The sequence below is a fragment of the Tyto alba genome, unplaced genomic scaffold, assembly GCF_018691265.1.
Source record: "Tyto alba isolate M040663 unplaced genomic scaffold, T.alba_DEE_v4.0 Super-Scaffold_2, whole genome shotgun sequence".
NCBI lineage: Eukaryota > Metazoa > Chordata > Aves > Strigiformes > Tytonidae > Tyto > Tyto alba.
The window spans coordinates 1,794,281-1,819,415 of record NW_024881282.1 but is presented as its reverse complement, the minus strand read 5'-3'; the positions used below and the strand labels follow the sequence as shown (position 1 = coordinate 1,819,415).

At 40.4% G+C, this 25,135-nt stretch overlaps 1 protein-coding gene across 2 annotated transcripts in view; it reads left to right on the top strand.

The window, feature by feature from the left end:
- Positions 1–24,036, top strand: part of PGM2L1 (phosphoglucomutase 2 like 1) — a 44,096-nt gene extending 20,060 nt beyond the window's left edge. For both annotated transcript variants that reach the window (XM_032998437.2, XM_032998438.2), the window contains 12 exons: positions 4,271–4,377; positions 6,574–6,658; positions 7,616–7,699; positions 9,287–9,480; positions 10,376–10,565; positions 10,812–10,906; positions 11,781–11,961; positions 13,777–13,870; positions 15,085–15,214; positions 16,532–16,721; positions 17,261–17,394; positions 19,696–24,036. In XM_032998437.2, coding sequence (XP_032854328.1) covers positions 4,271–4,377; positions 6,574–6,658; positions 7,616–7,699; positions 9,287–9,480; positions 10,376–10,565; positions 10,812–10,906; positions 11,781–11,961; positions 13,777–13,870; positions 15,085–15,214; positions 16,532–16,721; positions 17,261–17,394; positions 19,696–19,798 — 1,587 coding nt within the window. In that variant the 3' untranslated portion in view covers positions 19,799–24,036. The remainder of the gene's footprint in view (positions 1–4,270; positions 4,378–6,573; positions 6,659–7,615; positions 7,700–9,286; positions 9,481–10,375; positions 10,566–10,811; positions 10,907–11,780; positions 11,962–13,776; positions 13,871–15,084; positions 15,215–16,531; positions 16,722–17,260; positions 17,395–19,695) is intronic.
- Positions 24,037–25,135: the final 1,099 nt, after the last annotated feature.

Here is a 25,135-nt window from a genome sequence, read left to right as displayed (position 1 = left end):
AGATTAAGAAAAAAATAGTTTAAAAACTAGTAGTTTGTTGCCAGCGATGGAATTGTTAAGAGTAGCGAAGTTGCTTTAAACAAGTCCACTTTGCTTTGAAGCAGAGTAAACATCTTGATAATGCAGAGGAAGAAATAGTCACTTTACTCTTTGTCCTGTGCAGTCCGCTGAATTTGGAGTTGCTCACGCTCTGAGCGCCTGAACACTGCATGCTGCCTTTGTGTTTCCAGTCTCGTGAAAGTGTGACTGTACTTGGATTGGCTGACTGATAGCATTCTTGGCAGAAAGTGAAAAGTTTCATTTTGGTCAGCGGGGAATGTGTTTGTAAGCTCAGTTTCATAGGCATTACCGGTTTCTGGAAGTAATAAACTGGGTTGTATTCATTTGCTCCCTCTGTGGAACTTCTATTTTTAGTTGTTTATTAAAGCTGTATATCAAGTTAGAAAAAGCAATCTCTGGGAAGCGGATTAGAACTTGTTTCTGAAGTGAACTGCATTTATTCTCTTTGTTTGAGTACTGTTGTTTTAGAAGCTAAGGATATTAACAGTTTTGCTGAACCTAATCTGAAAATGGGCAACCCTGTCTCTCAGTATTTGACATTACCTTCTACAGGAATAAATCACCATTCAAAACAGTAGACTTCAGTGTAATTAAATTATTTCCTTCCATTAAAATAAACCTTAGTTAAGTTGCATGCTTAAGCGCATGCTGTGCTCTTCATTTGCATAATTATATTGATGCCATGAAAAGTTAGATCCAGAAAGGTAGAGAGTATGCAGAAGTTGCTTTTGACTCTTCTGAAGTTCGTAGATACAGAACCTAGACATAAAGCGTAGATTTTCCTGCTCAAGTATTGCTTGTCCTGCTGAGCTAATTGCTTTTATTAAAAGATAAGTAACCCATCACTGACCTCCACAATGACAAAAGCTACTCATTGCATTATTGCTGTGAGTAGCCTGTTGCTTTATAGGCAAAGCTAAAAATAATAGTTGAAAGATTTAAATACTGGACATTATAAAGCTGTTCTCTCTCTTGATTTCATCAAGGAAAAATCTTTCCATCCCATTCTTGATACCATCACTTTCTCCTCACTTCTCTTTTGAAATTGTTGTAAGGGACTGAAGGCTCAAGAGGATTATTTAAAACATGGCAGTAGAAGCAGACTAGATGTCAGTGAATTTTATATCACAAAATCACCTGCACTGTGCAGTAGTATAAATACTTGTAATGCTTCAGTGCACCTAAAGAGAATTTTGTTTTAGATCCACTGAAGCGGTTACACATTTGTATGCTGACACTTGTTAATAAGCTATTACTTATCAACAAGTATGTAATGGGAAGATGTTGACTTGGATATCTTCAGTTTAGAAGCAGTAGCTATCCTAGGAGAAATTAGATGGGGACACTGTGAAAACCTGAGTCTTGCAAAAAGGAATTCCTTAACTGGAGAAATTTATGAAAGAAAGGATTTATTCCAAGAGGTATTGGAGTTACTAATGGCCCTCAGAGAAAGGGAGAATGGCCTGTGGAAAAAAAAAATATCTGTGAGCTTGAGTAGAGGGTTCAGATGGTGGAGACCCTCTGCATTCATTTCTGCTCACTGTCATTTTTAATTTATTTTTATTTCCTGCAGCTTTAATAAAGATATTTGGATAGTAAACAAGTCCAGTAGCTCAGGACTAATTCCAGCTGTGGGATCTTTGGTTAGGCTTGGGTATTTTTGTTCTTGTGCCACATATTGTATTGTTTTGATTTTAAGCAAAACTCCTCCATGGCAGAAAGTAAAGACATTTGTTTTTTTTTTTTTATTAATATGAAATCTTTGATCCCTGTCAAACAATGAAGTGGATTTAAGAGGGCATCCTAGGGAAAAAAAATCTCACCTCACCCTTGAGGAGAGTGTTAGATTATAGCAGCACCCAATAGCTGCTAAAAATGCTCAGGCAGAAATAGCTGGAATGAGGTGCAGGGGAGAAAGTACAGAAGACCAAATTTACTAATAAAATCAATATAGGCCCTTACTTTGCAACAAAAATAAATCGACTCTTCTGTGTTTGAGGAAAGGAGGGAATAGAAACCTGGGAGATGTATAAGGGTGTGGGCATTAGTGCCAAAAAGCCAAACCAGCTATGATGGTTGGCACTGGGAAGTGAGGGGTGAGGAAGAAATGTGATGTGCAGAATCCTGGAGATGCCAGGGTTGCCGGAAGGTTCAAGGGATGCCTCTGCTGCCGAGGGATTGCTCCTGGGCAGTCAGTGTGACCTAGAAATTGTGGGTCATACTTTTTACATCTTTAAAAAGTGTTTTGTTGTTTCTAATGTATTGACCTTATGTGGACAGGAGTGTTAGTGGTTCTAACAGAATTTACCTTGGTTCATGCTGCTTCTAAAAAAGCTTATATGTCCCTATTTTCTGCTTCTAATTAATACCAATTTGTCTAATAGGGTCCCGCTTCTCTAAATCATTTTTGTTGTTGTTTTTTTTGGGGGGGCGGGATGCAGTTTCTTGATGTTTGAGGAATTGATACAGATAAAACTCTGCAATGTCCTCTGATCGCAAAATACTGCTGGTCTAAATAAGGATCTGTTGATAAGAAATCTGTTGTTGATCTCTAAGTGTTAGTCAGTCTGTTCAAGTCAAACTTGAACAAGTTTTTCCCATTCCTCTGTCTCAAATCGCTTTACAACTGTGAATGAAAGTTCTTGAATTTGTTAGGGCAGTGCAAACATGTTTGTGTATTGACACATTTCAGTTCGGTATGAAGATGACTTCAGCTGGCCATCATGCCATGGCACACCTTCTAGTCCATCAGAATTTCAAGATTTTTAGTTACTAAATTGTTTTCTTTTTTCTTTCTGTGAACCCCGCTATAGAAACACTACATCTGTGGCTGAAATGATTTTTCCAAAGAGATGCCAATATCCACTTGTTTGTGTTTGCAGTACATGCTCTGGTGGAAAGGGAAATAACCATTAAAAAAATGGAGCTCAACTGAATTTCATGGGTAGGAGTCAGGCTAGCTTTCCAGTTGAGAGACTGCTTATTGGTGATACTGAGTCAGATCCAGAGAAGGACATTGCAGAGAATTGCACTGAATACTGGAACAAAAATCTATTTAATTCTAATACAAAACACCCTTAGCCCTTCTATCAAGAGGAAGTTTGTACCCTCGTAACAGATAGCTTTTTCTAAGATGAGCCTGGCTGTGGCAGGTTTGCAGTGCTGTGTTCGTGTTGGGGAAGGCTGCTTTTGGAGTGAACTGTGGCCTCTGGAAAATTCCCTTAACAGTAGTGCTTCCATCTTTTTGTCTAAAACTGCTAATCTACCTTGGGATGTTTCTGTGCTGGAGAGATTCTAACTGGGAAGTGAATGGATCTGGAGGCCCCAGGGACAGTGAAGCTGGGACACCATGTAATGCACTGTTTCAAAGAGCACCTATCCCCTCCTATTTTGAAAAGAAGGGGTGGCTGACTGAGAGACTTTCTCCTGTGTATGTTTCAGCACATATTTCTTCTCACTTCCAATGTGTTTTAAAATTTTCCTCCCTTCATCTGATCCCCTTTCTTCTCCCTGCATGAGGGTCTTCTCTGATATCTTGCCATTGGAAATGTTCTGCCTTGATGTATAGAAGACTCCACTTGTGCTGTTGTATCTGCGTAGTGTATAAATGTATATAAATGGAGGACTTTAATCTGTTCACCTGGAACAGGTCACTAGTAATAAACTTTTGTTTGGAAAAGTGGGTAAGGATGAAGCATCCTTTTAATGCAAATTTAGAACTAACGCTGGAAGCAGTGTAGAAAAGGTATCTGACTTGTACTGTGAACAGAAGGAGAAAGACTAACACTGACTAGCACTAGCCTTATATTGCTCAAGTGGATGTTCTTTCACAAAATGGATTTTTCTCAATTGGGTCTAAGAGTATGGCTTGAATAAATAAAAGCACATTACAGATTGAAAACAAGTGTTTGCTGCTTGAGGATTTTGTGGGCTTGAGCTTTCTGTTTATGCTGTTTGGTCACTTATTGTTACACTGCTTTTATTTCCCACAACTGTTTCTCCGTTTGCTTGCTTTCTTTCTGTGACTGCTTTGAGGAAAAATAAATATGCTGCTTTTGTGAATACCATTATTGATGCCTTTGCTGAGCAGTATTTTGCCTACTGACATTATACATCCAATGTGAAAGATATTTTTTAATGTTTGTGTCTGATGCACTAGAACTAATTCTTCCCTACCTTTTTTTTCTTCTCTTTTTTTTTTTCTTTCCAGGGGATCTACAAATATCTTGAGAGGTGTTTTTCAGACTTTAAGCAGAGAGGCTTTGTTGTGGGATATGACACACGAGGTCAGGTGACCAGCAACTGCAGCAGTAAGAAGTATGAGTATTGATTACATTTGCAAGACTAGAAATTAAATTGTGGCTTTAAATGCATTCTGTTCTATCAGTATATTTTTGTCATGAACTGTGCACACTCCCCTCCTTTAGTCCATTTAAATAGTAATGAAGAGAGGCATGGACTAAAGCCTTTATAATACCAGTTGCCAGCAAATGTGGAATGTAAGGCTAGTCACTTCAGCAAAGAATTTACAGTCTAAATGCACGAGAACATTAGGCAGACATTAAGAAGTTGATATGCCCAGAATGAAATTTGAATGTGAAGGTAAATTCAGAATACTAACATCTAGCTTGAAATCACTAAATATTAATGCACTATTGTTAACACTGTTGTTCTTTTGTATTACGCATCTGGTTTAAGCTTGCTTGGGGGAGAAGAATTCTACCTGCAGCCTACTGTAACCCAGTATTTTGGTACCTTTATGCTAGTCTGTGATGCCAGTGTATTTCCACATTGGGAATATTTTACCTGGAATGCTTAAAATGTAAATGTCAAATTGTGCTCTTTCCAAGGAAAGCGGGGAGAGGATCTGTTAAAGAACTGCTTTCTGAATTCTGTAAGGAATCCTAATCCCTTCTCATTCAGGGAGAAAAACACATGTTGTAATGGCATGCCTTACAAAAAAGCCAAGCCAGTAGCTAATTATTATCTAGTTAATGAGTAAATAATTATTGTAGTTAATGTAGTTATTGTAGTTAATTGTTGTAACTAATGTAGTTTGTTTTTTTAATTTATTTTTGTCAAAAATGAATATTCTGGGGATGTAAAAGCTCTTGGTATAGTAGAGCACAGAATCTAGTGACTGTCTCCTAAGAGTTTCTCCATTCCCCTGAAGTCTGCCTCTCCACACCTTCCTGTCTGGTCTTCAGATAAATGTGGCACATTATCCACCAGGCTTTGGCATAAGGGTTTTAAACTCCTGTTACACTGTGTTTGCAAGGCCATTACCCAAGTTGTCTGGGTTATGCACAGCTTAAAATTGTGGAACTGTAAGGAGAACATTCCTTTTCATTCACACAAAGCTTGGAATTCAGATGATGGCAGCACAGTGTTTCACATGTTAAAGGAGCAGATCAGTTCTCAACTACATGGATCTTTTGTCCCCTTGGGATGACACAGGGTTACAGTAGTGCTAAAATCAAAGTGAAGCTCCACAAAATTGGATTAGCATGCTTATCCAACACCCTGTGAACAGGAGTGCCCCTTTCTTTGCATCAGTTCCAGTGCCGAGGGAGGTGGCAGACCGTCTGGCTGTATCCTGTAATTAAGTTGACATAAACTCTTGTGATACACAGGCAAAATTTCAGAAGCTTCATCTACAAGCTGAGCTCTCAAACTCTTTTGAAGTGGTTTCAGGTTACATTTGATAGCTGCTGTAGTGAAATTCTGAGTAACTGAAACTTAGCCCACAGTATACTCATGATGGGAGATAAGGAAGCTGGTATTAATTCTTGTCTGTAAAAACGAGTGAGCAAAGCAAACTTAAACTATTTAATCTCTCATCTGTTTTGACTCTGAGACTTCCCATTAATTGCTGAGCTGTGTGTACCTGACTTGAAAAAAACAGTTTCATATCAAACAGCTACCTGAAAGGGAGTGAGTTTCCATGCTGCTTGAAAGGAAAAGTTTATAATAAGGGCAAGGTTTAAAAACACGGGTGCTGTAACTGTTTTTAAACTTTCTGGAATAAGAGTGTGCTGGTTTACAGAAGTATGTTTTAGGAATAGATCTGCTTCGTGGATGTTGTCTGAAGCTGCTGAACAAGGCTGGCAAACAAGCTTTGCTGTGTGGGATGCTGAATCCTTTTCCAAACCTGCTCTTGCAGACATCTGGTGCTTTAAACTTTCTGGGTGATTGGTTCTGTCCTTGAATGAAGGACAAGTGTCACACCAGTAGATTCTGTATCTTTATTTTTCATATCACTGGTTTATTTACATGGTTGGCTGAAGTGCCTTGTGCTCTTCAAGCATCAAAAAAAACCTGCTGTCTTGGATTCTGCAGCCTGAAAACTGTATTGCATTGACTTTACAAACTGTAGGATACTATTCTTGCTGTAAGCCAAAAAATAAATAGATTTAAGAAACAAGTGAAATGAAGGTTACAGTAATACCATATGGCTATTGGATTGTTGTGAGGAGTTGGATTGACTAAATGTTTTCTTTTTCATGTCGGTAGACTTGCAAAGTTCACTGCAGCAGTCCTGCTGGCTAAAGATGTACCTGTATACTTCTTTTCCACATATGTCCCTACACCGTTTGTGGTGAGTCATCTTCTCTTTGATATTGTTGTACCGTGCAGTTAAGGGAGTATTTAAAAGTTTACTAAAAATGTGAACTAGCAATTTTGTTCTCAAATTCCATTATTTAAACAGAAAAATAGAGGCTGCTTGGTACACTTGGCTCTTCAAGGGGGCTGTAACAAGAATGTTGCTGAACTCTTCTGTGTGCGTAGTCAATAGAATCATGTTTCCCCCTAGGCTGCCATGCGAGGGCACTAGTTATTGCAGTCCAGGCTTTGCTGTCTTATTTACAGGTGAAGCAATCTCCTGTTCTTTTATTCTGTGCTTAAACACCTGGGTATCATAAGAGTCATAGGTGTATGTGAATATATGCACATATGTAGGGACTGTATGGTTTTTTCTATATAGGACTTGCACTGCTTAGAGTGGAAGAAATGAAGGATTGCCTCTACTTTTAATATCTGAAAAAATAGAGCTTTCTGTTGTAGTTGCAGAAGCCTTTTATTGTAGGGTTTTAAGTCCACATTTTCTATTCTGCAGGTTTTTCTAGAGTGCTGTGTATGCTATGGGTCTTGTTTCGAGGGGAGGGATGAAGGGATTGGATGCTCCTTAGCTGGAAATACCCGTGTCTTATTTTTCAGCAAGCCTTTGGGTGAATTCCTTCATTCTGTTTCAAACTATCATCTCTTAAATACTAGTGCAATCTGGGAGTAGACTTTCTTTAGTTGACCAGTTAACAATTGTGTTTATGTAATTGGTAAATAGAATAATGTTCCTATGCGAGGGAATAGAACAAGATTTCTCTATTGCTAGCTACACGATGAGCATTCATGTGAACAATTTTCAAATAAACTGGTGAAACATGAAGAACCACTTCTCCTGTAGCATCCTATTGCATAACCGTTCTACTAATACAGTGTTTTTTGTGCCAGAGGCAGAACTCGTGGGTAAATTGACATTTCTGGGTTTTCTTTGTAGCCCTATGCTGTTCAGCAGCTCAAAGCTGTGGCTGGTGTGATGATCACAGCATCCCACAACCGGAAGGAGGACAATGGATACAAGGTAAGGCTTGAACTTGAAGTTCATAGCACATCCCAGCCAGCTGCTCTCCAGTATTACCTACATGCCTTTGGCATTTGGTGGCTTCTGGAGCACGCGTGTGTGTGCATTAGGAGAAATGATTTCAAGTAATTGATCCTTCTGTAACTTGAATTACATGCGCTTTCTTCTGCAACTAGAACTTAAGACCACACTGTGTATCTTGAGCACAAGTCTGTTGTGACATTCTGTAGAGTCTAATCAGCAGCTGAAGAAATGCTTAAGCAATTTATTATGTGTTTGCTTCTTAGACTTAAAAAGTAGTTTAAAACTAAGATAGGATTTAGGTGAATTAGTCCATGCATTAGTAGGTAACTGTGCTGAAGACGGTGACAGTTCAAGAGTTGGCTAATAAAACTTTGTAGTACCGTGTTGCTCCCAATAAAGTTGTTTTTTCTGGGCATTGAGAGAGAGGGGTGGGTGGCTTTATTTTGAAAGCTTGGAACAGTATAACCATCCAAAATAGCAAATGCTGCTTTATGCAGTATTGTAACACAGTATCTCGTTTCTAAACTTTGTAAGAATCTGAACTATAGTCTAAACTGTAACTAACTTACCATTCTAGAAGCGTAGTAACAGATCGGTGGATAATGCCAAGGGTAGGAGCAGCAGCCTTACTCTGCACAGACATAACTCTTGGAGGTGACTGTACTGCACTTGTCCTCTGGGGAACAAGTTGTGAAGTGCTTCACCAACCTTTACTTTTGCTTAACTCTAACAATAAGAAAATAAGCCACGTCAGATTTTCAGGTGCTTCATTTATCAAGAAGCTGTTACGTTTGTGTCTTCTGATACAAAACATTTTACTCTTGTTCAGGATATTGCTTTTTCTGGTCTTTCACAAAAACTATTTTATCGTTCACTATTTCCCATGTGAATTCAGCAGCTTCTGAATGTTTTGGACAATTTTAACTAAACTTGACTAACCCCTAGTGTTGAAGATTCTGAGTACCTATGGGTTTCATGAAAGCCATCAGACAAGAAAAGAGATTGGTCTGAGTAGAAAGTCTGCACTGTGAACTCAACCATGCTATTGGAAACAAACTGTGGGAAAACTGGCATCTAAATAATTCTTTAACAAAGACTTTTTATAGTCCAGTATTTGATAGTGTTTCCAGCTGAAGGATCACAGTTGTTCAGTTACGGAAAAACATGTACTTTGGCACACTGCTTATCTGTTTTGCTTTGATTTCAAAAACAAGTTGTGCTTCTTTTTCAGAAGGAATGCCAGACTGTGTAGAAGGTAATGTTTTTCTTCTGTTACAGTCTGCAAAACACTCTCAAATATAAGTGCCCAATTTCAGTTTCTCATGTCCTGATGAGTTCAGGCATAGTTGAATACCAACTTTTTTGAAACTAGGTCGTGTTGCTGAGTAGTTATCACATAACTCTGATTCCAAATGACTTCTGAGAATCAAGCCAGTCTGGTACTAGTCTTTTCTGTATGACTTCAAGAAGCAGAAGTATGCAGAATCTTATAGCTAAAAGAACTTATCAAGTTAATAATCTTTGTGAATAAACTGTGTTTTGTTTTCCTTAAACTTATACCAGGTTTATTGGGAAAATGGAGCACAGATCACCTCTCCTCATGATAAGGAAATTATAAAATGTATAGAAGAGTGTGTTGAACCATGGAATGGCTCTTGGAATGAGAATCTAGTAGACACCAGTCCCCTTAGACAGGATCCTCTGAAGAAAATTTGTGACTGTTACATGGAGGATCTGAAAAGGATCTGTTATCACAGGTATTGTATAAAACAAAATGTACTTAAATAATGTTTTTAACTTCTGGGTTACATGTAGAAAACCGACTGCTGACAGATTGACTTCAATAGTAGAGCTTTGCAATTTGGGTATAGGGATTGGGCTGTCCTCCAAAATTGTAATAGTTTTGGACCTGCCTGTAGTGATTTTTATTGTCACAAATCAGTGACTCGATTTCTGTCTTTACGGTTCACGGAAGCTGGGTGCTCGACTCTGCCACAGACATCACTGTCTGCTTGAGGCCATTGCTCTGTGCTCTTCGTGGTGGGAGTAATTTTTGGTCATCTGCCTCATCTGATGTGTCTTTAAATTAGGTGGTCACCATCATTAGGACGAAACCATACTTCTTGACAGTAAAGCCTCCTGACTTTGGACACTAGGCTATAGTAAAGTACCCTGATGTGAGCCTTTTTATGCAAATGAATATACTCAGAGTTCTGAATAAAATGCTGGAATTCAGAGTAAAGGTGAGGTGTACGTGCGTGGAACAGAGGTGAAAAGATTAAGTTGAAGGTTAGGTGGGACAGAAGACAAGAATAAAAGGAGGAAGATGAATAGTGTAGGTAGAGTGGAGCTGGAGTAAGATCTTCAGGATGGTGGAAGAGCTCAAGTTTGATGCAGAAATTAACAGTTCATTCTTGGGAGACTTTCAGCTGATTCAGCAGAAGGTAAGTACCTCATTTTCCAGGAGAAGCTTTAAACCAGCAACTTCTAGTGAAAATTCAAATGACCACTTTTTACTCATTCCTCCTTTGAAATTAATGCAGAAATCAGAAGAATAGTACAAAGTGTAATTGCATTTGCTTTTGCTTTCCCACATGAAAGTAGTCTTGCTAAATAACTAAAATCTTACTGAAATTCTTCTTTCCTTCTCAGGGAGCTAAACATGCAAACAAATTTGAAGTTTGTTCATACCTCTTTTCATGGAGTTGGACATGACTACGTGCAGTTGGCTTTCAAAGCATTTGGTTTTCAGCCCCCCATCCCAGTACCTGAACAAAAAGATCCAGATCCAGACTTTTCTACTGTCAAATGCCCAAATCCTGAAGAAGGAGAATCTGTGCTGGTATTTTTGTTTCTACTTCATCAGATTTCTATGAGCTTTCCTCTGTTTGGGTAACATACTGTGTTGAAAAACAAATCAAGGAAGAGAACAGGGAGTACCTGACTTCTCAGCTGTGTTAATATAGTGGTGGGCAATCCATATGAGATTTTTCTTTCACTGCATTTTATGTGTAAGTAGGAAGACTGTGGGTTTATGTGCTCTTGTGATTTTTTTTTTTTTTTTTCCCCCTCCCTCTTCTCCCACCAGGAGTTGTCACTGAGGCTTGCAGAGAAAGAAAATGCTAGAGTAGTAGTGGCCACTGATCCAGATGCAGATAGACTAGCAGTGGCAGAACAGCAGAAGTAAGTGATGGACCCTTCTATTTTATCTCTTTCTGCAGGAGAGGTAGTGAAAATTGCCAAATGTCCCTAGATGGTAGACAGGCACACACCTTCAAGCCACTCTTCCCTGCTGGGACTTAGCTATTAGGGTGTTTTTCTTGCTAACTTCATCTTTTGGTATAGCTCTACCCGAAATAATGTATTTTAAATAAAATCAGTTAATAACTCAGAAAATGTTAAATACTTACCAGTGTTACAGTAACTGGCCAAATAAAAGTTAACTGAAAAGTTACCTGGTTACTAAAGACAGTAAAATCTTGTTGTTACTGCTTTTTCACTTCTGTTAGGCAAACAACTTCTGCCTTGGGACAGTTAGCTGTTGTGGGCCTTTTTGATTTTTTCATTTTGTGGGTTTTGTTTTGTTTTAGGGGTTTTTTTGGTTGTGTTGTTTTTTTTTTTTTTTTTTAATTATTATTTTCCTTCCCCTGGCTTTATCATGTTGAATAGAAATTATTTTTCTTCCACTAACAGGCCAAAATTCTGATCATTGTGTAAGTAACTGTCTGTAACGTGCAGTTGTGCAGGCATTGCCTGGCTGCAGTGTATAGACTGCTATACTTCTGTTTTGATAAATTAAAAAGACCTAAGCTGTTTTAAAGCTGACAGTAAGGATGCTTAATTGGTATCTTTGCTTGCTAACAGAACGCACTGGGCTTGTAAATCATTGAGATGTGATAAATGTGGAGTCCTCTTGGTACGGTGGCTTTGTATAGAGCAGCTTGTCAGTAGTGTGCTCAGATTCCTGTCGTTCCAGTGACTGCAGAAAGCATCTCCCCCTGTGTGGATGCTCTTGGGAAGCCTGAAAGAGCTCTTATGTTTTCTGTCCTGTCTGCAGTGGCTGCTGGAAGGTGTTCACTGGCAACGAGCTAGCAGCTCTGTTTGGTTGGTGGATGTTTTCTTGCTGGAAGGAAAACTGCTCCGAAGATGCTGATGTGAAGAATGTTTACATGTTAGCGACCACAGTCTCCTCGAAAATTCTGAGGGCAATTGCACTTAAAGAGGGATTTCACTTTGAAGTAAGTGTTGGTTTTATGATTGATTTTTTTTCCTTACATTGGACACTTTTAAGATTCAGCTGGACAGGGTGCTGGGCCATCTTGTCTAGACCGGGCTTTTTTGCCAAGCAGGGTTGTACCAAATGATCCTTGAGGTCCCTTCCAACCTGGTATTCGATGATTCTGTGTCTTGGCAAAGTAAAATCTGGTTGCCATGTTCACCGTCTAGCCTTCCACTTACAACTTTATGAAATGACAGACAGACAGATGACTTCCAGTCTTTTGGCTGGGAGCTTCTCTGCGTTCCAACTTGCAGAGAATGCTGGTTTACCTAGGGAAACCTGGGTTCAGCCTCTGCAGTGTTTCTCAATGCACATTACACAGTGAATGCAGACTGAGATCGGCTTATGCAAAGCTGCAAGGAGGCTGTAACAGGTGACACAAATTACAGCCTAAATTACATATAATAGAAATGGCTTTGTCTTGGTTACTTTCCTAGAGATAAATGCTTGTGTGAATGAATGCAAGTGTGTGCAATTGGTGTGTTTACTACAAAAATGGGGTGCTTTTTGATGGACTTGTAACAAACACTTGCAGGTTACACAGTGCTCCTTCAGGTGCCCACATCACTAGTAGGTTGTAAATTTGGTTTTCTCTTAAATTGTGACAGACAGAACTCTTATGTTCAGATCGTTAATGCAGTTCCATTAGGGACTTGCTAAAAAAAAAAATGGGGGGTGCCCCCACAGACTGACAGTTATTTTAGTTCCTGCATTCAAATTAAGTACTTGCTCTGATTTCTGAGACTACTGGATAGTGGAACACTCACATCTCTTACTGCTGAAGCTTAGCACAAACACACAAAGATCCAGGTCTTCTTTAATACATGTCTTTATTAAATCCATGTACAGTACAACAAAAAAATTTTGCCAAACAATGAGGAATTAAAAATTAAAATTGAAAGCAACTCTGAAGACCATTTTGAGTGACTGTCCAGATATACTCAGTCAGGTTGATATCACTGCATTGTAGTGAATTTCACTATCTCCCTAAATGCTGTTGTGTTTGTGTTTGTTCTTTTGTTTGGTTTGTTTTTTTTTTCAGGGAGGGACACATTTGACTGAAAAAAAAGCTAGGGATTTACAGAACTCCTTGTTCTCCTCTAAAAGCTTTCCGTCCTTTGTACCTTCTCTCCAGGAGGATGGCTTTTAAGCTTTGACTGCTTTTGCATGACTTGGAGAGCAGCAGCAGTACTCTTCCCTCACATCACCCAAAATTCATATTTATGTTTCTGTAACTTTCTTTTGAATAACTTGGTACTGTTGCCTCATCTGATAAGCACCACAGAAGATCTTGTCTGATCTTGGAGAGAACCACAGTCTCTCAAGCACGCTTACTCCTTGACTTGATATCCATGTCCTAGTTGAGTATTCGCTAGTAAAATGCTATCAAGTGACTCTTTGCATTAGATTCACATCCTAAACTGAAGATAGGACTTGTCTAACATTTGTCTTTGCCATTCCTGTTCTGTTTGTCAATTATTTACATTTAAATTGAGGTAAATTATTTCAAGAAAATCAGAAGAATGTCCTTAAGCTTTAGTGTTTTGACTCTGTAGCAGCGTCTTTCTCATTGACGCAAAAATTCAGAATCAGCTTTTTTTTTCTTTCTTTTTGAGTCTGAAGCATCTCTGAAGTGAAAGGAATAGTGGCTACACTTTCTTCTTTGACTTGAAACTAAATAGAAAATGTATTTAATGCAGTTGTGGGTTTTTTTTGTTGGGTTTTTTTTGTTTTTTTTTGTTTGTTTTTGTTTTGTTTTTTTCTTCTGTTTCAGGAAACACTCCCTGGTTTTAAATGGATTGGAAGTAGAGTAAAAGATCTCCTAGATAGTGGAAAAGAAGTTCTCTTTGCATTTGAAGAGTCTATTGGTATGTATGTTGATATCACTTTAAAATGTTGAGAACTGAGTGGAGGTAAAGTGACTAAAAAGGAGTGGTCTTGGTTGTGAAACAAAACACAAAAGTACTTTATTCTTGTAGTTACTAGTGTTGGTACTTTGCTCTCATCAAATTAACTTGCCAACTACCATAATAAATGCCGTATGAATCTCGGATCCTGGTATTGTGCTTGTGCAGTTTCCTGGTACAAACCTGTTCTGATGCAGGTTGGAAGTTCTGAGATGCCGGAGCCAAACTACTGTGGCTCTGAGGCATTTTAGCTGCGGTTAAGCATGGGATCTGTTCTTAATCAGTTTAACACCTTACGGGTCCTCTCTGCGAGGACCTGCTGTTAATGGCTGTGTGGAACTGGGAGGTGGCTCGCTTCCGTCACGCTCTCCATCGCCCCAGCGCTGCAGTTCCGGCAGGACTTGCACGCCTTCCCTGCATTCTGCAGAGCAACACGTGAGGAATCCAGCCCTCTGCAGGAATAGCATTAAATACCTTATGGAAGTGTGTGAATATTCCTGCTGAGCTTGCCTTGAGCACTCTGTTTATCTTGGTAATCTTGCTGATGCTACTAATCTGTGGAGAACTGTGTAGTGAACATTTCGGCTACCAGAATTCTCCGCTTCTTCAGATTAAATGGCAGCTTTCTGGGACAGCATATTCACATCTAACATGACATTTGAAAGTGAAGCACCCACTGAGGAGGGGGTGTGGTGTCCATGCCAGTTTAATTTGCACAATGCAAGAATCTTTTAGCCATAAAGAGTTACGGTCTTGCTCACGCATTCCTTCAGAAAGAAGACGTCTTGGCAGTATTGGGGAGCACTGTTTTATGGGTTACCAAGGCTGTATCTGTGTGGGTTCTTTTGATTCAAATTACTGGCAAGACTCTGCAGTATCAGTGTGCTTGTAGAAAACAAGCAAATTTTTATGTTTATCACTGTACAATGAGAGATCTCCTCAAAGAGTAGATGTTATCAATCTGGAATTAATTGATTATAACATGTATCTTTTCAGCCTTGTAACCTCTAAGTTAATTAGATTTCTTAGAAAAGGCAAATGCATATGCAGTAACAAAACCAGCTTACGTGTATTGGCCAATTCCCTTTTACATGAAAAAGGTTAAAATTTCAATCGAGTAGATGAGTGTAATAGTATGTCAGGTTATTTTTCCACAATCAATTTTTTATTTCTAGGCTTCATGTGTGGCACATCAGTGTTGGATAAAGATGGTGTAAGTGCAGCTGTGGTCATAGCTGAAATGGCAACCTTCCTGGAGAGCAAGAACCTAACACTAGCACAAAAGCTCATTGAGATATATGAAATGTAAGTTGTATTTTTCATTAGTATGTTCTAGTGGAGCTGGATGTAATCTAATAAGTATTTTTAATACATCCCTTAGATGTCTTGTCACTGTGAGTTATTTTTTTTCTGATGCTATGATGGACTAGTCGTATTACAGCTGCCACTTGAATGCCTTCTCTCCCAAAGGACTAAGGAGGCCCTTTCTATCGTGTTTCTGCAATAAATTGTGAAAGTAAGGATCCACCACGTCAAGCTTTTCTCTCTTATTTGCTTCATGCTGTATTACTACTTTTATCTTCTGATGGGCAGCTATATCTTAGCTGTGGCCTGTTTCCCTCTCTTTAAACACTATTTTCACTTAAACACAGTCTGGGGATTGTTAGAGGTCACTTGCTGTTCTCAGATATTTGTAACAGAACAGAGGTTAAAGGAATGGCCTGTGTTCCATAGCTATGGACAGAATTCATAGCAATAAAATAAGGATCATGTTTATGTCCAGGTTAAGTCACGTACTGTGATAATCCCAGTTCATCAGCAGAAGTTCCAGTGCTTTAACAGAGCTGGCAGCACAGTTAGAGCAAATCATAGATCCCATTCCTTTTCCTGCTGGCCCAGGAGAAAGTCAGACCGTGGCCCTTAGAAACTGGGAATGAGGAAGCACAGATGATGGTCAGCATTTTTCTCTTTATGGCACTCAGGAGTTTGCTCTGTCGTATGCAAACTGTAGCAAAACCAATTCTGCGCAGCTGGGTTGAAAAGCTGTCAGTCACAGTGATAACAGAAGGATTCCTCTTCCAGTCACAACTTCTTAAGCTGCAGAGAAAGGTCTCTGTAGACTGAGGAGTGGCTGGAATATGGTGGAGAACAACTTAAACATCAACATGCAAACGGGGTTGCTGCACCTGGTGAGAGCTTGCATTAGGTCTGACTGGTGATAGTAGTTTTAATTTGGGTGAAATACTCAGTCACCTTCCTCAGAGGCTGTTGAAATAATCTGTTGTGGCTGCTCACATGGCTACAGCAATTTTTGATGGTGTGGGAGTGATGTTGCATACTAATTTCCTGAGAGCTATTAAGGCTGCACTTAGCCAAACCATTGGCTTTTATTTCATTGGAACTGAAAACATTGCTTGAATTTAAAAATAGCTTAAGATGATCTGAGTAATGCAGTGAAATCTGCTTCAGAGTCCAAACATTTGCCTATAAATATCTGTTTCCACAGCTGTGAGAACTGCATTCTTTTTCTGTTATTGCTTTTCCAAACAGGGGCTTTCCCTAGATACCAAATGTGCAGAAAACTTCTGAATCTTATAACTGCAAATGTTAATCTGCTTGTAGGTATGGATATCACATATCAAAGACTTCCTATTTCTTGTGCTACGATCCTCCTACTATCAAAGGGATATTTGAAAAACTTCGGAACTTCGACGCCCCTCAGTGTTATCCAAAATGTTGTGGTATTTACAATATATTACATGTACGAGATATTACCACTGGCTATGACAGCAGCCAGCCAAGTAAGAAATCGGTGAGTTAGAAAGTATTTTTGCAGGAGAGGTTCTGGTTTTGAAGAGTCTGAAAGCTAATTACACCAAGAACTATGCAGAAAGATGTACTATGTCAATTAAGATGTCAGTATAATCACCATTATCTATAAAGACAGCTTAACAACATTTACTGGGGAGAAAACTGCTTAAATATGAAATAGTTTTGCTATTTTATTGGTTATTTTGATATAACAACAAACGAACTTTATTAGTTCAAGTGAACTTGATACTCCTGCAGCCTTTAAGCTGTCTAGCAGGCTTCCAGGTGTTGGAATTCCAATGGGAGTAAGAGGCAGTCCCATTACCCTGAAATACTGAGTCTGATCCAAGAGACAGGCCTGTCAGGCTGAATTGACTTATAGTCTGTTGCATGAGCTGGTGGATGTATACCGCAGAGGGTTTAGCATGTTTGTTTAGCTCTGGATGTACTGAGTGTTGTATTAACAAAAAAAAAAAAAAACCAACACCCACATTTGTGTTAGTCAGGGTGTTCTGTAAGAAAATGTTGTTGTTTATGTAGGTGCTGCCCGTGAGTAAAAGCAGTCAGATGATCACTTTTACCTTTCAAAATGGTTGTGTTGCCACCCTTCGGACAAGCGGAACAGAACCCAAGATCAAGTACTACGCAGAGATGTGTGCACTGCCGGGACAGAGGTCAGTAGCAGGGCTGCGGGCACACGGCTGGTGGGGGGCTCTGCTGCTGCCCTCTTGGACACCTGAGCCCGGGCTGATGGCTCCAGCCTCTTAAACTGGACAGTGATGCCCATTCCTGCTCATAAGAGATCCCCTCTGTACTGGACAAGACAAAGAACTGACTTTGCAGCATCTCCCGCAGTAGAAGTCTTCCTTTATTAACCCAATTCCTCATTTATTTTAGAACTAAAAAGTGCTGAAGTTGTGCTGCAGCTGGCAAGTAAGCTTAAACCCAAGTGGATTCCTGTTGCATTTGGGAATCTGCTGTGTTTCTCTGAGCTATTGGATAGTAACTAGAGGTCTGTGCCCTTCTGACAGCCACCTGGATTGAGCTGCTTCTAATTTAAAAGGTGGTGGTGGTGGGAAAAATAGGGTATGTTTTCCACCATTGAAATCAGGCGTGTGAATAAGGAGCTTAGGTTCTCAGTCTAGCTAACAGAGAGAAGCAGGCTCTTGAACTGGATTCCTCACCTAAATTGGGTGAGTAACCCTCCTTTTAGACTTGTGTCCTGACATTTCTGTGGAGCAGAGAGTTGAAAATAACATAAAGGCACCTCTGATTCAGTACTTATTTCTACTTACTGGCAGGAATTCAGGGTGACCATATTTTTATCACTGAATGTTTTGGTCAGATGTCGGCAGGCAGTGGATAGTGAGTGGTAGACTGCCTTTGCTTGTAAAATGTGTGTGTGAGGGGTTACACGGATCCCTGCCTAGACAGCTTCCCACAGGTTGCTGAAGTATTCTTTAAAACGTGGTTTGTTGCTACATGAAGTGTCTTAAGACAGGTACGGCCCATCTTTTGAACCATGATTTTAAATTGCTCTGAACTGAAATAACACCAACTTAGAGCAGTTTTAGTTCTACATCCCAGTTTTCTGAATGGCAGCTCTTGCCAGAAGCTTGTATTGTTTGGTCAGAGATCTCTCTGATTGTCTGGCATATGAATGCACTTCTTTGTTATGTGGGTATGGAAATTCTCACTTCAGTTAGAACATGCTTCCATAAACCTGGGAGTGGGCAAAGTACCATTTACTGTAAATGCTGGAGAAAAAAAAAAAAGTAAGATATAATGAGTCAGACAGTTGTACCAATGAGGAAGAAATAAATGCTAGAAAATATTTCCCTTAGTCTAATCTTAATACAAGTGAAGGCCAGACGAGTAGTAGTAGTGGGGAGAGAAACACAGTACCTGAGGCTGCTTTGTTGCATCATTTGGGCTTCTGCTGCTGTTCATTCTGGTAAGTCAGAAAAATACATTGACCTTTTAATTTTAGTAATATCTGTGGTTAATGATAATTATCTGGAACATGAAACTGAAAAGCTTTCAAGCTTCCCTAGTTCAAGGCATAAAATGGTCTGTAGGAACCTCAAAAGGCATTCTGCTCTGTAGTAGCTTTGCAAATATTTCTCTGAGTTGCTGTTTATTGATTATTCTTACAAGGTGAACATCAGGAAAGTCAGTTTTGTTGCAGCATTTTTGGGTGTTTTCTTTAAAAGGAAGTGGTGACCTGAAGGGCAATGGTACATTGCCAGTTCCACAAATGAACAAAGCAAAGGTAAATAAGCCTGTTTTGCCTATTCTCTGTTAAAACCGGACTGAGTTCCTCTCTCTCCAGTGAGACTTCTGGGGTAGGAGAGGGATGATGCATTTTTAAAGCAGTGTTGCAATGCATTAGTGTTTGTGCCTGTGGATGTTGTCTTCTTACTCAAATGAATGTCTGGGCATTTAAAGAGGGGAAGGATCAGTATATTACGGTGTCCTTTTGTGAGCTGTGACACTTTGCCTAGTTGCTCAATCCCCCCAAATTGTACTTCAGTCAAAATATAGTCAGATACCCAAGATGGGCATCTGGACAACAGGTAGAGAAGAACATGGGGTATCTATCTCTTCTATTAGTATCTTGTTCTTATTTTTTAATCCATTTACAGTCTGTGTCTGACCAGTCTTGCACTGGTTTTGCAGGCATTAGTTCTTGCGTCCCCCCTCCCCGCTAGCCTAGAGCCCTCTGGTGGCAATTATTTTTTTTCTCTTTAAGTTAATTAAATGAATTTAAATTATTATTGCAATAGTCCCTACCGAAAGATAGCTTGTTAAGCAGGTTGGAGTCTCTACATGTTGATGCTGGTAGGAGACATAACAGAGCTAGTCCATCACCATCAGATCCTTCTGCTTTTTTTGCCTTTTTCTTTTTTTTTTTTTTTTTTTAACAGATGCTTGGTGTTTATCAAACCTCTGACATGGTATTGTTCTCTTTCTAGTGACAGAAGCATGCTGGAAGAAGAACTTCAGAAGCTTATTGAGGCTTTGATTGAGAATTTTCTTGAACCTGATAAGAATGGACTGATCTGGCGCTCTGCTTAGATCTCCTGCAACTGGTGTTCAAAGAAGTGACTGCCTGCACTGCGTCATGTGAAACAAAGGAACCAAGAACAGAACTCCATTTCATACGTGTGTGTGTGTGTGTATGTGTGTTAAACAGCTACACTTTTATTCTGTAAAGAAGCAGCATTCTTTTGTCAGGCTTTTCCCAAAGTCTGGGCTAGAAAATGGGGGTAAGGAGAGGAAGTGAGAGAAAAAGATGGAACTTATAATAAAATTTTTCTGTCCTTTTGACCAAAAAGACTAATTAACCTGCACCAATGCGAATGGACTGCCCTAGTAGGTTTAAGGCAGCTGATCTTAGCCACTACATCTGGTCTTAAACTCATTTCAGGTACCCAATACCTTTTGTACAAAAAGATTTTAAAATCAGGTCATCGTGTAGTGTTGGAAGGAAGTGATCACTCCACGCTGACAAAAAAGCCTGCTTCTTCCTAGCTGTTGTGCCTGGATGTGGGTGTCATCATTACAGGTCTTAATTTCCAAAAACGTTGAAGTAGAGTTCAGTGCTTAGCATTTCTTGTTTAGGCAAGTTGTTCAATATAGCATTTTTCAGCTGCTTAAGTATCCTTCTGTTGTTAAAGGTGCTCTTGGTGCATTGTATCTTTCCTGTGTGTATCTTAAAATATTTACTTGACAGTGAAACAATAGTGGCAACACATGCAGTTCCGCTTGCCGGCTGGGTTTTGAATTATGTAGTGCCTCCCCAAGGCTTCCAAAGGAGCAGAAGCTTGGTCATTCCTTGGTTAAAGTGCCCAGGCAAATCACAATAGGCTTTGTAACCATTTTTTGTCCCTCATTTCTGAAAGGGTCTTAAGCCTTTTTCTTTTCTTTTATTTTTTTTAACAATGGCTTCAGAAATTCAGTACCTTTTGTATGAAAATTCTTGGTTTTGAAAGCAGAGGTGAGAGACTATCACCATTTTTTTTTTTTTTGTTACTAATTAGTAATATTTTTTTGGTCGTGTCTTGTAAGCTAATTTCTGCTAGAATAGCAGTTTGCAAATACTATTAGTCTTTACTTTTTAGGGCAAATTTTTAACAACCCATTACCAGTTTCCTACATATGCTTGAGTAGAAAGTGAGACTGCTAATCACTGATACAGAAATTCTCATGTAGATATCTAGGATCTCAGAAAATAAACCCCATGGTTTTTGTCACAGAAAAGCTGTGGAAGATACTTCAACTGAAACAACACTTCAGGAAAAAACTGCTGATTGATTAACTGAGAATAATACTTGTTAATGTGTGCTACTAAATCACTAATATAAGCCTTCAGAATCAAGTCAGTGATGTGCTGGATATCTCCCTGCTATCACTTTACAATAATTAAAGAAAATAAATAAATAAAACCGAATGCTGAACTGCTGTGTGAAAGGTTACATGAGAAAAACCGAAGATGCACTTAAGTTAAAGCCATTGTTTTGCCACTATTGTTAAATCTCTAAATTTGTCCTCCATCTTATTGTACCCTTACAGCTTGATGCCGTAGGATCGCGCGGGGTGGTTTTGTCTGTGTTGCATCTAGATGGCTTCAAAGAGCACCAAGGTTTCTGTGTGCGGGTATTGGGTATTTCATGCTGACAGAAGCTTTGCACTATAACTGTGGATAAGTATTTTGCTGTATATGAATGTACATGTACTGCAGAAGGTCTGTGTTGCACAACTTCTTATTTGCCACTGATATTTATTTATTTTTCATTTTACAAGAAAATATTTCCAAGTTGTTCTGCAATTGAGTGAAATGTATCTAATGCCAAAAAACCTTTTTTTTTTTTTTTTTGTTGTTTTCTTGATTGTACATTTGACTGATGTGGTGGGGAAAATGAGTGAAAGCATTTATGCTTAGAGTGTGCTCATGTTCTTGTACAGCACTGGGTAGGTCTCGGAAGGCGTGGAGGCATTTATGTCTGCTGCTTTGTCTTCAGTTTTCACAAAAAGGTGCAGATCTGGATCCCAACTGCACTGAATTTGAAGGAGGCCTTGTTTCACTGGCAGCAGATTGAAGCCTTAGGCATTTTAGATTTTGTTTTTGAATAGCCTACCAGTAGTACAGAAGAGAACAAGTGACTTGGAACGTAATTTTGAACAAAGGTAAAGACTGTAAAAAGCGTAGTGTGTGTGTGATGAGGCCGGCTGTGTGTATATTGCAGCAATTAGCGTTAGGAGTTGCGTCTCGTGAGTTATGTTTGTGCTCCTACAAAGAGCAGGAATCTGCAATTTCCCAGAGAGCCCTGCTTTCAGTAGGCAAGTGTTATAAATGCAGTATGGTAACTCTTCATAGTCTAAATATCTTTAATAAAAAAACCAAACCCAACAAACAAATACAGGGAGTTAAGATTCTTCTCGTCAGTAGATTTGAGCAGTAAGTTATAGACGTAGTAGTGCTTTTGGAATGACAGCAACAGGCACGATGTGTTGAATGTATTTTAAGGGTATAATGACTATTGCTGTTTTTAAACTGCTGCTACCATTGTTTTCCTACTGTATTTGAACTGTTTGATATATTTATACTGTTCCATTTGTGGAACTCCTCCTTTATCTCCTCCCTCTGATCTTGCTTCCCTTACTTCTGTTCCTGTGAAGGACTGCAATTCTCTTATTTCATCACCCTGTAACTTTGTTATACGTCGTGTTTGAGTTTGGGCTTGTGTGCAACCCTCGTTCAGTTGTCAGCTCTTCTTTACTACTTTTCAGATAAGAACAAAGGCTTTTCAGACTTGAGCAGAAAGCAGATAATAGACCAAAGTACGCTGCGGGTGTTGTTTACCAGGCGATTCCCGTTAAAATACGCCTTTTCAAAGGTTGGTCCTACAGCAAGTCATTGGCTTTAAACCGTAATCAGGTGGCCAATGATTTGTGTTTAGCATTTGATAAAATTAGGAGGGCTTGTTTTTTATCTCTTCCCTTTCTGATGTGACAGGCTTAATTTCTGTCTCACACAGATATGTGGTAAAGTTGTGTTTCTGTGGACCTAAGACTGGACCTTTATAAGACCAGGAGACTTGCTGGGCAAGATTGAATATCTACGACGCAGAGCTTGTAGCTGATATTTTTTATTCTAGTTGTGATAATAGCGTCCAGTCTGTGGTTTAAGTAGCTTCAAGTGCTATTCACATATCTCCTCCCGCACCTCTAAAGGATGCTTCCGCGGCATGAGCGAATGCCAAACTCTTGCACGGAAGAGAAGGAGGGAGCGTATTTAGCACGGAAGAGCTTGACTGGAAGCTTCAAGCACAGCTCCAGCTGCAGCCCAAAGCGGCGTAGCCCCTGCCCTTCGCTTGCTGCCCCAGCGCGGTGCTGCCCAAAGGAGCCAGGCTTCCCCTGGAGAACTGGCATCTCGCCTGAGCAGGTCTCTGAATTTCCTTAACTTAAGAACCAGCTCTTCCTACAGAAGAGGGGAAACCTTTGTGTCATCTGCAGAGCAAATTAAGAATTAAAATTCGATGTGTTTTCTGTTTCAAACATTGAGATGGCTTAAAACATGCTGCCTGGGGCTCCTTTACCTGCCTTGGGCAGCTCTTGACTGATCTCAAGTTCTCACTGTGTCTTTGCTTGGAGGATAGCTGGATGTTGGGATTTCTGGTGTTATTCCCTGGTTTAGTGATGCTCAGGCAGCACTTTTTGTTCCCTTTCTGTCTGGCTCCTGAATTATTAAGGGTTTTCAGCTCCTAAAGGGAGGGTGTTTGTGTGAAACTATCAGGATTGACGGAGAAGCTGCCAGGTGAAATGATGGTTTCTGTCATTTGGGGCAGGGCGGAGCGTGTGGTCTGCTTTAGAAAGCACTTGGATGTCCTCTTTAATTTTAAAATTAATATTGTCATCACTTCATTTTGTCTTTCCCCCCGCCTTTTTGCCCTCTTCTCTCCCCAAGCAAGAGAGGGGGGGGCTCTTTGCATGGTGACACCTGGCTGGTTAGAGTCCATCTTGACACCCAGGACATTTTCTATCCTCCCCTGCCCTTTATGTGCTGAAGAGTAGCTTCGTACGAGGTGATTGAAGTATCTGAAGTTGCATCGTTCTCCTTGGCTAGAATCCTGGGGAGTTCTGGATCTGTGCTCTTGTTTACCCGGTGTCTGTTCTTCTGTAAAACTAGGGCATATTGCAAATACAGAGTGACAATTTGCACTTTTCTGAAGAACTTCTGTGTGTATTGCTATGTGGAATTAGCTGAATGAAGTGTTATAAGTAATAAAATATTCTCTTCGTAGTAGCAGTCATTCATGTTTCTTCGGTGGTCTTTAATCAAACACGATTTCCCTAAAACAGAGCTGGTGGATAACTGTTCCTGACTTGGTGTAGGAGGAATATTGACCGCTCAGATAACTAAAGCCCCAGGAACTGCAGCGTTTCCTGAAGAACCTGGACGGAGAGTTGGATGTTTGGGGCCATAGGACAGGCGGGCCCAAGGTGGAATGAGGAGAGGCTGGAGTTTGGGGGGGTTTGGTTTCACCCAAATCAGAAGGGTTCAGCTCCGTGTGGAAAGTCCCCTCAGGAAAGCTGATGAGGAAGAGCAACTATCCTCTTGCTCAGGAGATCACCCTGTGCTGGGGATTCTGTGGGGCTCTTAGACTCACTGTTAAACTCTCAGACAAGAGTTGATCCACCCCAGCTTGGCTTTCATATTTTAAGGCTACTTTAAATCATCGTTAAGCTCGATAGAAAATGGTTCCTGGGGGCACAGCAGCATGTCCAGGAGGGTTCCTGCATCCCTCCAGGGATGGCTGAAGGCTTCATCCTGGAGGGGTCTGTGTGTGAATTATTTTTCTCCTTGCTGAGGCTGAAGAGCCCTGCCCCGTGTGGGGGCTGCTCTCCTGCCAGCTCACTAGAATTAGCTCTGAATTATCCCCCCTGATGCGCTGACAGCGTGCAGGTGGTGCTTTCCAGGGAGAGGCTTAACCATCCCCCTGAAACCTGGTTGTAAAAGAAGAAAACAGTAAAAGGACTTGGTGATGGAGGTGTTTATTCGGAGTGGGGGAGCAGCGCTATCACCCCACGGCCACAGCAGGAATGGGGGACAGGACCCGGACAGGTCAGCGGTGGTTGAGCATCCCTGGTCCCACTGCTCTGTAATTGCAGGAACCGGCGCTGGATGTCACCATGAGCCTGTGCAGAGGGACCGAGCCCCCGGGCAGGGGAGGTGGGGGGGGGCTGCAGCTGGCCTGCTGCACCCCTCTCAAGACGTGGGGACAACCAAGGGCCAGGCTGAGCACCCCTCGAGGTTTGGGGGGGGGAAGCCGAGCGGCGGGGTGTCTGTCAGCAGGGAGAGGAGCACCCTGCAACCCGGTTCTGTTGCCCTTGTCCCTGTTGAACAGGGAC